General features: G+C 60.5%; 2 protein-coding genes across 5 annotated transcripts; one reads left to right on the plus strand and one right to left on the minus strand.

Annotated features, from left to right (window-relative positions):
* The first annotated feature begins 19 nt into the window (after nucleotides 1-19).
* FAM78B (family with sequence similarity 78 member B) lies at nucleotides 20-9,382 on the plus strand. Of its 4 annotated transcripts, none has more exons than XM_083847722.1 (3): nucleotides 20-358; nucleotides 3,296-3,437; nucleotides 4,077-9,382. In XM_083847722.1, exons 1-3 carry the CDS (start codon nucleotides 96-98, stop codon nucleotides 4,317-4,319), a joined length of 648 nt encoding a protein of 215 aa, XP_083703848.1. In that variant the 5' UTR covers nucleotides 20-95; the 3' UTR covers nucleotides 4,320-9,382. The 4 variants fall into 4 exon arrangements, with proteins under 4 accessions (XP_083703848.1, XP_083703849.1, XP_083703847.1 ...); XM_083847723.1 differs by having other exon boundaries at nucleotides 7,137-9,382; XM_083847721.1 differs by having other exon boundaries at nucleotides 3,296-9,382.
* Nucleotides 8,711-15,565, minus strand: PRDX6 (peroxiredoxin 6). Its single transcript, XM_083847734.1, has 5 exons — nucleotides 15,373-15,565; nucleotides 15,078-15,234; nucleotides 11,348-11,494; nucleotides 10,644-10,790; nucleotides 8,711-9,380 (listed from the first exon to the last, which is right to left on the minus strand). The coding sequence occupies exons 1-5, from the start codon at nucleotides 15,462-15,464 to the stop codon at nucleotides 9,249-9,251; spliced, it is 675 nt and encodes a 224-aa protein (XP_083703860.1). The 5' UTR covers nucleotides 15,465-15,565; the 3' UTR covers nucleotides 8,711-9,248.
* Nucleotides 15,566-15,588: the final 23 nt, after the last annotated feature.

Genomic DNA, 15,588 nt, shown 5'->3' on the forward strand with positions numbered 1-15,588 from the left:
GATGGCGGGGCGGGGGGGGGCCGGCCGGGGCTGCCGCTCGGCCCCGCGGCGCGGCGGCGGGTGAGCGCGGCGGCGGCGGCGGCGAGGCGGCGGCCATGGGCTGCCTGCAGAGCGTGGCGTGCAAGGCGCGGGTGCGGCGGGAGCAGATCGTGGTGTCCGACGTGTCCGCCACCATCGAGCCGGCCGCCACCGCCATCGAGGAGAGCTCGCCCGTGGTGCTGCGCTACCGCACGCCCTACTTCCGCGCCTCCGCCCGCGTCCTCATGCCGCCCATCGCCCGGCGCCACACCTGGGTGGTGGGCTGGATCCAGGCCTGCAACCACATGGAGTTCTACAACACCTACAGCGACCTCGGCGTGTGAGCTGGGGGGCTGCCGGGGGGGGGCTGTGAGGGGCGCGGGTCTGGCGGCGTTGCGCGGCGGGGACGGAGGCACCGGTGCCGTTACCTGGTGGGGACGGAGGCCCTGGTGTGGCTCCGTGAGGGGACGCAGGCGCCAGCGCAGTTACGTGACGGGGACGGAGGCTCCGGTGCCATTCCGTAAGGGGTCAGAGACCCCCGTAGCGGTGAGGTGACAGGGCCCCAGCGCAGTTACACGATGGGGACGGAGGCCCTGATACCGTTACCTGAGGGGGATGGAGGCAGCAGTGCTGTTACATGGTGGGGACAGAGGCCCTGGTGCCATTCCGCGAGGGGCCAGAAACCCCGGTGTGGTTCTGTGAGGTGACGGGGTCCCGGCGCTGTTACACGATGGGGACGGAGGCCCTGATACCGTTACATGAGGGGGGTGCAGGCCCCAGCGCCGTTCCGTAAGGCTCCAAAGACCCAAAGCAGTCCTGTGAGGGGATGGGCCCCCAGCGTGGTTCAGTGAGGGCTCAGGGACCCCGGTGCCGTTACACGGTGGGGCAGAGGCCCCAGCACAATTCCGTGAGGGGACGGAGGCCCCAGCACGGTTCCCCGCTGTCCTCCCTCGACGCCATCGCCTTGTGTTCCTTGTTGCAGCCCTGCTGGGAGAGGTTTGAGGGAAGTCGCTTGAAGGCTCCACGCAGGTGGCTCGGGAGGACGCCAAGGAGCAAGTGTGCACCCAGCCTGCCACCAGGGCACCCGCGCTGCCCTGGCGCTGGGCCACGTTGGTGTGGGGGCTGCAGGCAGGAGGTGGCTGAGCCAGGGGCTCTGTCCCCACAGGCGGCTGCCGGGCGGTGCCACGCTCGCGGCCAGGCCTGTCCTCAGCCCGTCCCATCGGCCTCATTTCTCCTGGTTCCTGCCCGGGCGCTGCAGAGCCCTGATTTCTCTCAGGCAGGCAGGGGGGGCTCTGCGTGGCGCCGTGTGGGGTGCTCGCAGAAAGCCCTGTCGAGCCCGTGTGGCCCCACAGGGGCTGGGCTCTCCGGGCATCCCCCTAACCAGCACTGGCAGAGCTCCTCCTCTCAGCCCTCACACAGTCCCCGCCGGAGGCAGCTCGCAAGGGAGCGGGAGCAGGTGGAGGCTGCCCTGGCAATCCTCTCCCTGGAAGTAGGAGGCACCTCGCGCAGCTCCGGGCTGCCCGGGCTTCGTGGCGGGGAGACACGGCGCTGGCGTGCCTTCGCCTGCGGTCCTGTCCCTGCTGGTGCTGTCGGGAGCGCCAGCTGGGGCTGGAGCAGCTCCCCCGGCCCCGATCTGCCTGGGGAGCGGGAGCAGCCGGCGCCGGTCCTGCCTTTGCCTCGAGCTGCTGAGCCTGCCCTGCCCTGCCCTGGCTGCCCTTCCTGAAAGCAGAGCCCCGCTCGGATTTCTCCTGGGTGCCAGGGGCTGCAGCAAGGTGCCGGATCAGTTTCCTCCGGCCTCCTGCTCTTCCCCAAGGGCACAGGGCTGGGACCCCGGGGGCGGCAGGGGGGCTGCCCTCTGCATGGCCCTATGGCCGGCGTGGGGTCGAGCTGCCTGGAGCTGGGCTCGGGCAGGGAATGCCGGGGATGACCCCGTCCTCACGCTTTCGGAGCGGGCAGGGTCATTTTGCACCACAGTGGGGTGCTGGGGGTGTGGGGGCGAGTGCAGGTTGCCGCTTCTCAGGGAGGACAGAAGCCAGATGTCCCCTTGTTGGTGGCTTCGGAGCCCAGACCTGTGCGGAGCTGAGCTCTGACTCAGCAGGAGGCTTCAGCCGGAGCAATGTGTCTGAGAAGTTAAAGGTTTTTCTATTTATTCTCCTTTCTGTGATACCCAGCAGTGACGTTGCCAGTTTTTTTGGGTAAAGATACTGGCACGCTGCAAGCCTGACCTGCCTCGAGACAGAGACCCAGCACAACGCTGCACAGGTGATCCTTAGCCACCTCTCGCTCTGGGTGTGCGGGGCAGTGGCTTGAAATTTAAAGCGTGGGTTCAGCACCCAAAGAGTGTCTGTTTTCCCATTCTCAGGACTTCAGGAAAGACACCTGGGAGCTGGGCTAGGGCTCGCTGGAGCCGGGTGGCCGCTGTCCCCGCTCCCAGCTTGTAGCTGCCACGTGGTGATCCTCTCCCTTGCCGCACCCGCCTGGTGGTGTTCGTGTGGTCCGCAGCCAAGATTTTGGCTGGAATTTCCCCCCCCACCCACAACCCCAGCAGCATGGCAGGGATTTCATCACACCAGCAGCAGGCATAATTGTGATGTTTAATTACTGCACATGTGTCTTAGCAAACGCCTATATTTAGGGGTGTAAAAATTGCAGACGGAGCTGCAGGCTGGGGGAAGCTGCTCCAGGCTCGGCGTGTGCGGCCGTGGCTGTGCTGCAGCTGACACACAGCGAGGGTTTTTTTTCTTCTTTCTTTTTTTAGATCAAGAGCTGAATAAGGAGCAAGTGACCTGCAAAAGGCTCAGAAATGAGTTTTGGCCCGTTTGGTTAGATTGCAGGTTAATTAAAATGCTATTGTGCTGGCAGAGCGGAGGCTTCTGCTGGCCCTGACTGACTCAGCGAAGGAGCTGAAGACAAATTTGTGCTTGAATGAGGTCCTCGGTGGCTTCCTGCAGGTGGGAAGATGGTTCCCAAGCTCTGCTCTTGAGTCAGCGCTGCCGGGGGGAGGATCTGGTGGCTGATGCCAGAGACGGGCTCTGGCGCGTGGCTCTGGCTGGGTACAAAGCCTCTGGTGGCTGCAGGAGAAATGGCTTTTTCAGTGGGATTTCGGACTGAATTGTCATCCCTTTATCTGTGCTGTCTCCCCCTGGTCCAAAGCACGTGCTTTCCCTGGAAGTGCTGGCACGCAGCGGCTTGCCTCAGTCCCTCCCTTGCTGTCACTGCCCGGGCGCTGTCGCTGCCGTTTCCCCGATAACCTGCCCTTTCTCCCTCCGTTCCCTAGGTCGAGCTGGGAGTTGCCCGACTTGCGAGAAGGAAGAGTAAAAGCCATCAGCGATTCTGATGGGGTGAGCTACCCCTGGTACGGAAACACCACGGAAACGGTGACCCTGGTCGGCCCCACGAACAAGATCTCCAGGTTCTCGGTGAGCATGAATGACAATTTCTACCCCAGTGTGACGTGGGCTGTCCCCGTGAGCAACAGCAACGTGCCGTTGCTGACCAGGATTAAAAGGGACCAGAGCTTTACCACGTGGCTGGTGGCCATGAACACCACCACCAAGGAGAAGATCATCTTGCAGACTATAAAGTGGAGGATGCGGGTGGACATTGAGGTTGATCCCATGCAGCTCCTGGGGCAGCGGGCACGGCTGGTGGGAAGGACTCAGCAGGAGCAGCCCCGGATCCTGAGCAGGATGGAGCCCATCCCACCAAACGCACTAGTGAAACCCAACGCCAACGATGCCCAAGTCCTCATGTGGAGACCCAAGCGAGGCCAGCCTATAGTCGTGATACCTCCCAAGTAGCGCAGCACCGGGGCGCGTGCCGGCGTGTGCGAACGCACGGGGTTCCTGAGCCAAAGCAGACCTCCTGGGTTCACCTGCCTTTGTAGCTGCGCTTGGAAACACGGCTTCTCCTTAGCTGGAAAGAGAGCGTGAGCCCGGCCCGGCCGCCCAGAGGGGTTGCCGAGCTGGCGGATTCCCCAGGAGGTGGATTTGAGCGCTCCTAGGGCTCGCGGCTGGAAAAGAGGCTGGCTTAGCTGACCGCCTCCTGCTTCCTTGCAGGGAGACGTGAGGAGCAAGAGCGCCATCAAACCGTGCCTGTGGCAAATGCTGCTTTCCACCCCGTTAGCCGTAGAAGAGGAGACGATGCCTGCCAGTCGGGGCGGGGGGCTTTGTGCAGTCGCCCTTCCCTCGGTGTCTCTACCTATGCATTTTGGATCGATAATCAGCCCGTTGTCACGCTCGCTGGGACTTGGAAGGGCCTGGGAGCAGTGTGGGAGCTGGCGCCCGGCCGGAGCCCGGTGACAGGGGGCGTCTCTGCCCGAGAGGGGCTCTCCGCAGCGGGACATTTTGCATGCATCTCGGTGTGTTTGGAGTAGTCGTGAACGTAGGAGGTGGCGTAGTTCATTCCCATCTTGGAGTGAGACCTAAGGGCAGGTTAGATGTCCTTTAGTTTTAAGGTGCACTAAATCTTTGCAGTTCCTCAACCTCCCCCTCCCCATCCCCGCCAGCCCTTTTCTTTTTCTTTTTTTTTTTTATTTTTTGCAGAAGCAAAAATTATTCTCAGCCAGAAGAGAAACCGCGAGCGGTGCCTGTTTACCCAGGCGAGGGAGAGCAGGCAGTTACTGACGGCGTTTGCGTGGTCGCCAAAAAAGCTTGGAGGTACTCCAGGATTCGGGTGCTTCCACTGCAGACGGGAGCCCGTAGCAAGAAGTTGGGCGCTTGTTCATCTTCCCTGCAAACGCCTGCGTGTGTGGGGAGCCTCAGCCGTAGCCACCCGTGGAGCTGCACAGCTCATGGGCGTGCACGGCGGGGAGGAGAGCGTGCTGCCTTGTGCTGCTGCAGGTGGCTGGCAGATAAGGGGTTTCTTTTTACTTGCCTTTCTCCTCGCCCCCTGCCCTTTCCTCGCTGCCTGGATCGCTGGCATCGTTCTGGTCGGCGAGGAGGTGCTGGTGCTGCGGGCTGGACGTGCAATTCCCTGCTTGTTTCAGCAGGGGAGCAACATTTCCTCTCTTTCAGCTGTGCCCTGGTGGTTGCACCCGCCTGGATGCAGCAGAGGCGGGAGCCACGGCGGCTCTGCCCCTGCCCGGGGGCAGCTTCAGGTGCCCTGCGTTCCCCGAGGGGCCTGGGCAGACGAAGGTGGCTTTTGCTGCTTTCCCCGCTCCCTTCGCCGCCCCGGCACGAGCCCTGCCGTCCCTCTGGCTCGCGCCCCTGCCTTCGTGTGCCGGGGGTTTTGCTGCTGCGGGGACGAGGGGTGTTCCTGCTCGGAGCTCCCAGCGGCCGTCCCGCTGCCGGGAGGGCTGGGGAAGGGTGGTCTCCTTCGCTGCTTTCGTGCAGAGTTTCTCGTGGCATCGGGAGCGCTTCCTCGCACCCGGCTGCCCGGTGTGCACCCGCCTCGGGGCGGCGCCTTCCCGGGGCATCGCTCCCAGGAGCACGCGCGAGTCTCTGCAAAGCTTCAGCCTCAGCTTGTGCGTTTCCAGGCTGGGACGTGCGCCCCGGGCAGCTGGGGGCCGGTCCCCGCAGGCAAAGGGACTCCCCAGGCGTCTTAGACCAAAAATCCCTGTGAAACCCCCAGGCTATTTATTATCCTCGGTAGCGTTTGCTACGGATTCGGTTCTTTATTTCTCTTCTGGGAGCGCTGCGTGCTGACACCTCGAGGAACACTTTCAAGTGCTGCGGGCTGCGGCCCCGTTCCTCCCGCTTGGCCTGGCGCAGGCGGAGGGGTTCGGTGGACTGGGAACCGGCGCATTTCGGGTTAGTGAGGGCTGGGTGAATCCTTCTGTGAGGAGAGTGTGAAGGGAAGGCAGGCTCTGAGCTCTGGTTTGCTTTGCTGTCCTGAGCAGAACCCCTGCGGGGAGATGGTCAGCACTGGGGGGCACCCTGTTTTTGTGAGATTCGGCCAGTGTTTTTATACTGATGCACAATCAAAGGCAGTTTTAGCCATCGCTGACGTTTCATTTATCAGAAGTGTGCCTGGCAAGCTGTTGGAAACTTCGCATCCAATTTGTGTTAAACTTTGAGGGAGGAGGCGGAGGGAAAGTACCTTTCAGTGCGAAATAAGACTGACGTGTATTTTTGACCCACTGGGACAGAAATGATCCTGAAAGCTCTTGCGAAACCCCTCCCCAGCGTGGCAGCCGGATCGAATGGTGCTGTGCTGGGGTTTTTCCCCCAGAGCCGATGGTCACGGCAGCGGTGCCGCGACCAGGGGGGGTGCTGGTGTGGGGATGCTGCTCCCAGCGGCCGTGGCTGCCCCGCTGGGGCTGGGGTTGAGCCTGGTGAAACGGTGCGGTGAGGGGCGGCACGAAGCTGAAGCAAAGAGGAAGGGAAGGAAGGAGGCAGGGGAACGGCTGTGGCTCCTCGGGGTGGTCCCTGTGCGGGTCTGGTCCGGAAGCCTGCACGTTTGAGCCCGGGATCAGCCCATTTCTCGGCCGCCCCGAGCCATATTTATGAGGGCCCCGAGTGGGATCCCCGGTGCTGGCTCCACGGGAGCATCCCCAGATCCCCGGGGAGCACCCGGCCTCCTGTGCTCAGCACCACAACCCCCCGTGGGCCGCCTCCTCCCTCCTTCCCTGCTCGTAGCCGGCGCCTCGTTATCTCAGGGAGGGACCCGAGGTGCCCCTTCTCCTCCATCCCGTGGCGTTTTTGGGGCCGTGCCCCCACGCCACCCGGGCGCTGCGGGAGGCGTCCGTCCGTCCCTCTGGCTTCAGGGCACGGCTTCGTGGTGCAAGGCAACGCCTGCGGGGCAGGCGGGCCAAGCCGAAGCCGGCACTGCCGCCCCTCTCCTCCCCGGCGCCCGCCCGCCCGCCGGCGTGCTCTGTTCGCTTATTTATTTCTGTATTTGTATTTATTTATTTATTTGAGATTTATTTATTGATTTCTATTTATTGACGGCTGGAACTCTGGGGGGGGGTCAGCAGGGGTGGCTGGGTCCCCCCACACCCCCTTCGTGGATTTCGGGAGCGCCGATGGGGAGCCTGCTCGCGGGCACCTGCTCCCATCCTGTCCCCTTTTGGGAGGGAGGGAGAACTGGGGAAAAGGAAGGGGGATGACACAAATGCCTGCGGGGAGGACATCCCGCGCCTGTCCTTTTCCTGCAGAAGCCCCCTCGTGCCCCCCCAGGCGCTGCGCTCCCTCCCGTGCCCGTCTCTATTTATCGGCCCGGCCTCCCGGTGTCTTTCTGTTCGGCTTGCGCGGTGTTTGATGTTGCCAATTTCCGGAGATGGTGATAAGAGCAAGGACGTGCGGGTGTCACTACGGAGAAAAGAGAAAATCGGGTATTCTGCTGCCGTGTGGGGAAAATCGGAAGGAAGAGGAGACGAAAGCTGGTTTTGCAGAGTGCCTTAAACACAAATGACTTTACCGAGTAGGGGGCTTGGACTTCTGTCTTTGGATGTTATCGCAAACTCGAACAAATGTTGCATTTCACTTCTCTGGGATTAAAAGAAAAGCGTTCGATCTGTACTGGAACCCAAGCGTTCTGTCTGCTTCAGTCAGTCTGGCTGCCTCGGGCTGGCGAGCTCTCGAGGAGCAGAGGGATGCAGGCTGCCCTCTGCCCTTAGGCAATCAGATCAAGGGGAGAGCCGCGTGCCACGCTCCTGCAAGAAACCCAGGAGCTCTCGCAGCTTGTGGGTACCTTGGGAAGGTGTCAAGCTTGGTAAGGCTGAGAAAATGCCCAGAGAAAGGATGTTTCCCCTTTGGGATTGCAGATCCCCCTCCCACTTCTCGCAGAACGAGGTGGGGGGGGGGGGACAAGATTCCACCCAGACACCAGGTGGTGTTATTTTTCCCCACTGTCTTTTAGTAAAAATAATAAATGGGGATAACGGAGAATTTTATAAACCAGGGTAACTTAAAAGTTCCACAGCTGGGGGGAGGGAGGGGAGAAGCAGCAAGTGAAACATTTGGAAAAAAATACAAATATTCCATGTATTGTCCCTGACAGCAACCAGGCATTAATGTAAAATTTTATTTTGGCAATGAAAGGGGGAGTTCTCAGCCTGAAAGGCAGCTGCCTCTGGGCAAGGATGTCCTCAGTGGGGTGGCGTGGCCTGTGTGAGGAGGTGCTGGCGGACAGCCGCTGGGCGCTGGCTGTGTGGGCACTGTGGCAGGTGCTGCTGACTGTGCTGGGCGCTGCGAGACGCTGGCAGGCAGCCCGTGTCCTGTTCAGCCGGTGGGTTTCTTCCCTAGCCTTCTGTTAGAACACTGCTCATCACTGACAAGCCTGGGCCTGCATGAAGCGTTGGTCCCTGGTGCAGCAGGGCTGGAACGTGCCCGGAAAGCAAATCACGCTCCTTCCGACTTCGCAGGCCCACGGCTTTGAGGTAAGTGTCTGATCGAGGCAAGAAATCCCTGAGGTTTAGGAGCAGGCAGGAGCTTGCAGGCGTTGTATCGTGCCCTGGGGAGCTACCTCCTGGTCCAGGCTGACGCTCCTCGAGCAGCCATCTCCCTCCTTCCCCCGCTGAGGCTCCTTGAAGCAGGGACAGCACGGCTGCCCTGTAACCCGCTGGCATTTCCCCAAGTGCCCGATTTATAGGGCAGTCACAAGGCAACCCGTGGTGCTGCCACCGGCCGGGAGCGTGGGCGCACCCCCCAGCTGCAAAGCCACAGCGAGCAAAATCATTCGGGGCGCCACAGACGAAGCACCAACGCTACGGGGGTGAACACCAACAAAAGCAGACCAGGGACGCTGCACGTAGTACTGAAGACGAGTTTATTTCCTCTAGTCCCTCTTCCATAGAAGCTGAAAATAATCGGTCAGCTTTCAGCAAGAGATGAGAAAGCAGTGAGTGAGAGATTTTGCTCTGCAGCTCCTCCCCTACGGAGGGGACCACATGAAGTTGTTACTGGGTTAGTGACGGCTGCTCCTAGAGGCACACAGCAATTCGGAGCACCCTCAGCTACCTGATGGGCGACAGGAGCCCAGCAGGACACGCCTCGGGGCCTGGCTGCTGCCACCGTCCTTCCCACCGGGCTGCCAGGAGAAGCTCAGATGGTGCTCAACAGGAGACAGCACAGCGTGAGCCGCGGAGCTGCCACCAGTCTGCTAACCTCCTCCTTGCGGGGCTGATTCAAGGCAAGAAAACACCCGGGGTTTTAGTTTGAGGGGGCGTGGGGGGGACAAAAGGGACGTGGGTTGGTTTAGTATGGGGGTGAGCTGTCAGTGAGTGTCACACGGTGCTGGGGAGGCCGGATGCGGGCACGGGCAGCACTGCCTGCTGCGTCCAGGGCCGCTCACTCGGGCTGCGGGGTGTAACGCAGGTACTTCTTGCCTGACGGCAGGTCCTTCGTGAAGACTCCTTTAGGGAACAGCTTCTTGGCCTCCTCGTCAGGTAAGGTGGGCACAACCATGACGCTGTCACCGGGCTGGGGAGCAAATGGGAACCGTGAGAGCAGCAGAGGTGCTGGCGGGCTCGGGTGCAGGTGGCGATGGGCGGCACTGCCTCCCCCCAAACGCTCAGCCCCGGGCACGTGCCCTGCAGCTCTGCATGGGAGCAGAGATGCCTGGGAGAGATGCCAGGAAGCCTGGGTGGTGTGGAAAGGGAGAGCTGCACCGCCTGATCCAACGGGATCCCACGGCCCAACCCTTCCCCGCGGGAACGGGGAGTAACAGGAGAGGAATTTGGGCGGCGCTGCGTCTCTGCGCCGCCTGAGGGAGCACAGCGTGCTTGGGTCTGCTCCTCCAGTGCTCAGGTGCCCCTGCGCGGGCAGCGCTGGCTCCCCCTTGGTGTGCCAAGCCCCACGGAGAGCTGTGCTTCCCTGCGAGGTGTGTGTGGGGGGATGAGCTGCCCCCCAGACTGGTTAACTCACGCTGCAGGAGGCAGGTCTTGAGAGCAAGGCTGCCTCCACCTGCTGCTTACACTGCGCGTGGAATTACTGACCTTAGACTTCTGCTTTTAGGGGACACTGTCTCAGCGGGAGTGTCCCCTCTGGCTCCATTGTCACCACTGTTTGGTGACGGCTCTGAAAGCCAGCAGCAGGACAGCCCCAAGAGCTGGGCAGCTCTGCTGGGCCAGGGAAACGCTGGCTAGCGAAAGCAGCCAGGCTGCACTTTCTTCTTGCTTTACATTGCCTGCCCCAAATATGTGGGGAATTTGAAACAATGCTGCTGCACAGGGATGGCAGCAAGTAAGCAACAACGAAGCTGGTTATTTTCCACGGGGCTGGGACACGGTTGTGTAAGTGCTGGGCAAAGCGGGGCCGTGCCCGCACCGGCCCTTCCTGGTTCGAAGGGAGCAGAGCAGCGAGCCAGGCAGGAAGGGTGCCCCCAGCTACTGCTAGGTACTCGCACTGCCAGGTGCTCACACCTGCTGCTCTGCTGGCTCTGGTAACGTTCTCCCCTATCAGTCAGCAATTGTGGGACCTGCCCTGGCCCAGAGCTCCCATGCTGATAGCTAGAAAGGCCAGGTCCTGTACGTGCTGGTACCTAGGGCTGAAGGGAGGGAAGGGAGATCTCCGCGTGATGCCAGACAGCAGCGCCCCCGGGGCTTGTGCTAGGATCCAACTCGTATCACGGCTCCTCACCAGCTTTCCCTTTGGTGACCCCCAAGAGGAGCAGGCAGATGTTTCAGTGCACCTCTACATCCCCTGCCCGGGCAAGGCCTGGCTGAGCTCTGCTCCCCTCCTCACCTTCCAGTCCACAGGGGTAGCGACCTTCTTGTAAGCTGTCAGCTGCAGAGAGTCCACCACCCTCAGGATCTCATCGAAGTTTCTCCCGGTGGTGGCTGGGTACAGGATGGAGAGTTTCAGCTTCTTATCCGGGCCGAACACGAACACCTGAGCACAGGGAGACAGAGTCAGGTTCCTGGGGCACCGTCAGGGGCCAGGCAGAAGGTGTTTATCCTAATGCATCCGTTTGGTCCTCCTCCTCCTCCTGTCTTGGGAAATTTGTGTCCTGTGTGCTTGCAGGTGCTTGGAAAGTAGCGGTGGCTATCTCCTAGGGCAAACACTGACTCCCAGGCATGAGGAACACAGCGTTTGCTCTGGGAGCTCCTATTTCTAATGCTGCCTTGTTTTGCCACTTGAAAATTCTTTCCCCCGGCCTTTCAACACAAACATAGAGGGGAAAGGGAAAGTCCAACAGATCAAGGACTTAATATTCCCTCTCCGTGTGGAGAGGCACGAGGATGAGCTGGTGCCAGCAGCAAGATGGAGCTGCTGCCAGCAGGCCGGGGCTGCGCCAGCTCCTTCCTGCAGCACAACTCGTGCATCTAGCCCCGGGAAGTCAGCCTGGCTCCCGAGATGGTCACAGCCACGCAGGTAAGCTGCCCCCACCTCGGTGCCCCGCAGCCGGGGGCTGCCAGGCGCAGAAGGCTCCCGGGCCGGGCACTCACCACGCGAGCAGTCAGGGGCATGCCGTCCTTGTCCCGCTCATCGGGGTCCAGCATGCCCAGCTTGACAGCGAGCTCCCGGTTCTTATCAGCAATGATGGGGAAGGGGAGCGTCTCCTCAGGTTGTTCCCCGTTGTAGGCGTTGATGTCCTGCAGAGATAAAACCACCGAAATGCTCGTGCTCCCCTCTATCCACCATGGGGGACACAGGCTGAACCAAACCGTGTTCTTTAAGGAACTTTTTTTTTCTAACTGTTCTTAAGGAACAGGTTTTTTTTTACCCCGGGGAAAACCGTCACCTCCCACGGATGCTCTCCCTTGTGACCACAGTCTGTGAGGCTGCTCCCTGTGCTAGTCCTAGCTTTATCTGCTTCACGCAGGAACTGGATGTTGACCATCTCTGAATCAGATCTGGATTTGGCCAAAACATTTGCATTATCTCTGCAGTTTGCAGTACCAGCCGTACGAGTTGTGCCGAGCCACAGCAGGGCTGGGAAAAGCCTGCTCAAGGCAGCACGAGCAGAGCAGCTGCCAGCATGGAAGCAAATTTATTCCAAGGTTTCTGCCCCAGAACAGAGCTGCCTGTTCCTTCCGTCCTCCTTATGCTGCAGGGGAACAAACCAGACTCCAGCACGGACAGGAGCCTCCCGCACGCCGCTGCTTTGCAGGATCAGCTGCGAACATACAAGTTTCTGTCCTCCTGGGCTTTGAGCATGGTGGGGCAGGCTGGGTCCCTCTCAGGGAGAATGTGGGGAGGGCAGGGTTGGAAATGCTGCCCCAGGCAATGCCCGCTGCTGCTCAGAGCATGCTGTAAGTGAGAGCAGGCAGGCCCTGTGCTAGCACCCCTAGGCTGATGGTGGTGATGTAAGGGGCTGCAACCCTGCCCTGGCTGCTCAGGATGCTGCAAGCAGGTCAAGTGGTGCACCCGTGGCAGGATGTTTCCTTTGAAGCGTTTCTCTCCGCTTGCTTTCACCCCGAGGCCTTGGTGAGTCAGCGGTGCACTGCAAAAACGGGCTGTTTGTCTCTGCTGGGCTGCGTGCTGGCCTGCTCTGGGAGGGAGTCGGTTCTGTTCTCCTGCAGAGCTGCCTTGTTAAAGCAGAGCCAAGAGGCCAGCCTGTCTCTGAATGTCCTGCGGAGCTGCAGGAGGCTGTAGAGGGAAGCTGGGCAGTGACACTCATGCACCCCCCTCTCCAGAGCGGGGATGAAGAGAGCTGAGAAGCCGTATGCAAATCTTAAGGACTATAACTCATTCTCAAACGCACGTAACTTCATGCTGCAGGAAATCTCCATACAAAACGGCTTCATAAACCCCACCCTGTTTTGCAATACAACACACAACTTACTCACTTCCCTACAAACCATTTTTCTTTCCAGAGTCCAGGCTGAAACCAGACATCATCAGAGCGACTTATTCACCCAACTAACTGAGGCTAAGGCAGCAGCAATCAAAGAGGGGCCTGAAACCTCCTCTGACAGCCCTGCAGCAACCACTCAGGAGCCAACCACCTCTCCGCATGCCACAGACCTGGTGCTGCTGAGGCAGATACCATCTTTAATCCTGCTGAAGGAGCTCGTCCCTTCAGCCAGGTGTTGGAGAAGCAGTGCACAGACCGGGGAGACAGCAGAGCAGGACTCATCTCCGGCTGAGGTACAGGCTCGTTATGAGACCTTGAGCAAGCCCCTGGGTCTTGGCTAGGGGTGGCTAAGAAGAGCCGTGACATCTTTGGCTGGGTAAGCAGAGCTGGGCAAAGTGACACGACAGCTATGGCTATGCTCTGGTTCACAGCCCTGCTCTTTGCTGCCAGGTCAGCTGTCCCGCCCGGTTTATCAACTTTCCAGGCCCTGTCTGCCCACTGAAATTTGGCACCAAAGGCAGCAGAAGCTCCTTTGTTGTTTCTCACAAAATGCAGCCATTTTTCCTGCCCATGTGCTTCCTCGTGGACCGTGCTCCAGATGAAACGAGCTTCATCCAGAGAGAAAGCACAAGAACGTGGAGGAATGTTGCACAGAGAGATCTAACTGCCCCAAGTTTTGCTTGTTCCTGAGACTCCTAAGACCTAGCGAAGGAAACTGCAGTTTCTAGATCTCAGTCTAGCATTTCCTACAGACCACTTTTGTTCAGAGGCGCCTGCCACCAAGGCGTGCTACCTCCATCCAAGCTCCATGGCTGGGCAGGAGAACATTTACAGCACAGCATCTGATCTTACCAGCTGCCCTCTCAGTTCAGCTCTGTGGGTCGCAACCTGATGCCTCCTCCTGCTCCCACACAGAAGGGACCCAGTTGCTCGGCACTGAACAAAACCTGCCCCGCCTTCAGGCAGCTTTGCTCCCCCTCTGCACCTTTTCCTGTTCTCCCGTAGTCTGTGAGATGGGCAGTTCCAAAGGCAGGCTGCACAAAAGACTCCAGTCTGCTCTGGATTTGTCCTCACTGATTTGATCTTTTGCTCTGGAGGACATTCACAGGTTTTCACAGGTGCTGAGGAGACATTTCCACACCACCGTCTCTGAGGCCTCTCCCAGCCTGGCAGAAAGCTCCCCGCAGCTTGGACTGCTGCCCTCCGACTTTCTCTGTGGTTTTCTGGCTGTTTTTCCAAACGTGCTATTCTGCTTCCCACCGGCGCCCTGAAGCTGCTCTGCAACTTTTCCTGGTTTTACCTGAGGTTGTGCTGAATCATTCTGGACCATCAGCAAAAGCAGCTCGTTGTTCACCTCCTGCAGGTTATCTGACTATGCTGAGCACCACACGTCCCTGCAGACCCTCTAGGAAGCTCGCTGCTTCCCTCCCTTGACACAGTCCAGTGCTTCCTCCCATCTCCTTGCAGAAGTGAGCCTTCCCTTTCACAGCTGATTTCATTTGAAAGTTTCCTGGAAATTCAGGGGCTTTGTGGTCGTTAGCAATTCCCCTACAGTTCTTCAAAGGGCTCTAACACACCAGGACACAAGGCTGCCTTACGAACCACAACCCAAGCTTTCTGTTGTGTTTAATGCGATCTGACCAGTGGTTTCAGCCAGTTTGACCAGCGCAGAGATCCCAGCTGGGGCTGTGAGATTTGTATGCTGTTTGTCCCCAGGCCCTTCTGAGGCTCGGTGGGACACGGGCCGTGCACCACCCAGGTACAGAGGTCAGTTTAAGCAATAACGCAATTAGGCAACTTCTGAAGCCGCTCAGTCGTTAAATAATGCCGGACTGTGCAAATTCTCACCTTTATCGTTCCTTATTTGCATGCATGTCTCACTCCCGGAAAACCTGTGAGCACATTCCCAGTTCCAGAGTAAAGAGAGGCAGGTACCTCACCCGGGGCTTGCTGTGCCCTGGCCGTATCTTTCCCAAAGCTCGTTTTACACCCCTCTCACCTGGAGCCACGCTGCCTGGCCCCACAACGCTGCGATTGAGGTTTTTCATCGGTAGCTTTCCCGCTCCTTCAGCGAGCTCTTTATTTCTGCGCCATGTTTCTTATGGTTCCTAGGGATGGTTTTTAGGTCTTACGCGCTCTTACTTGCCGATTTATGTTTAAGGCGCCCTTTTGTCCCCTGTTCTCTTCCCCCTGCCTGGACGCGAGCTGCACCCTTTGAAGCCCGATGCTCGCCTCGAAGCCTCCTGTCCTGTTCCACCGCACAAGCGCCGCGGGTCCCCGTACAAGCCGCCCTCCCTGAGCTTTGGGCACCCCCGCGTTACCGACGGCGGCTCCGGGGCCCCGCGTGGGCTCTCGGTCGGCCCGGGGGCACGGCGTACCTTGCTCCAGGCGAGGTGGTCGGGCACGCTGTCGATGGAGAGCGCGATCATCTTCACGTTGCGCTTGCTGAACTCGGGGGCCAGCCGGGCCGCCCGGCCCAGCTCCGTGGTGCAGACGGGCGTGAAGTCCCGCGGGTGGGAGAAGAGGATGCCCCACCTGCCGGCACAGCGCGGGGCCGTGAGGGGCGCACCGGGCGCCCGAATGCGCTCGGGCAGGGCCCCGCCGCCGGGGTCCGGCCCCCCGCCCCCCGCCCCGCGCCCCCCCCGTCCCGTCCCGGCCCGGCCCGGCGCTCACGAGTCTCCCAGGAAGTCGTGGAAGCGGATGCGGCCCTGCGTCGTGTCCGCCTCGAAGTCGGGCGCCTCGTCGCCCAGCAGCAGCCCCGGCATGGCGGCGGCTCCGGCCCCGGCCCGGCCCTGCCCGAAGCGCTTCGGCCGCGATCGGCTCCGCGGGGCGGGGCCTCTCCGCGGGGGGCGGGGCCCGCGCGCAGGGGGCGGGGCCTCGCCCCCGCTC

This window comes from Anser anser (genome assembly GCF_964211835.1).
Source record: "Anser anser genome assembly, chromosome: 8".
Classification (NCBI taxonomy): Eukaryota; Metazoa; Chordata; class Aves; order Anseriformes; family Anatidae; genus Anser; species Anser anser.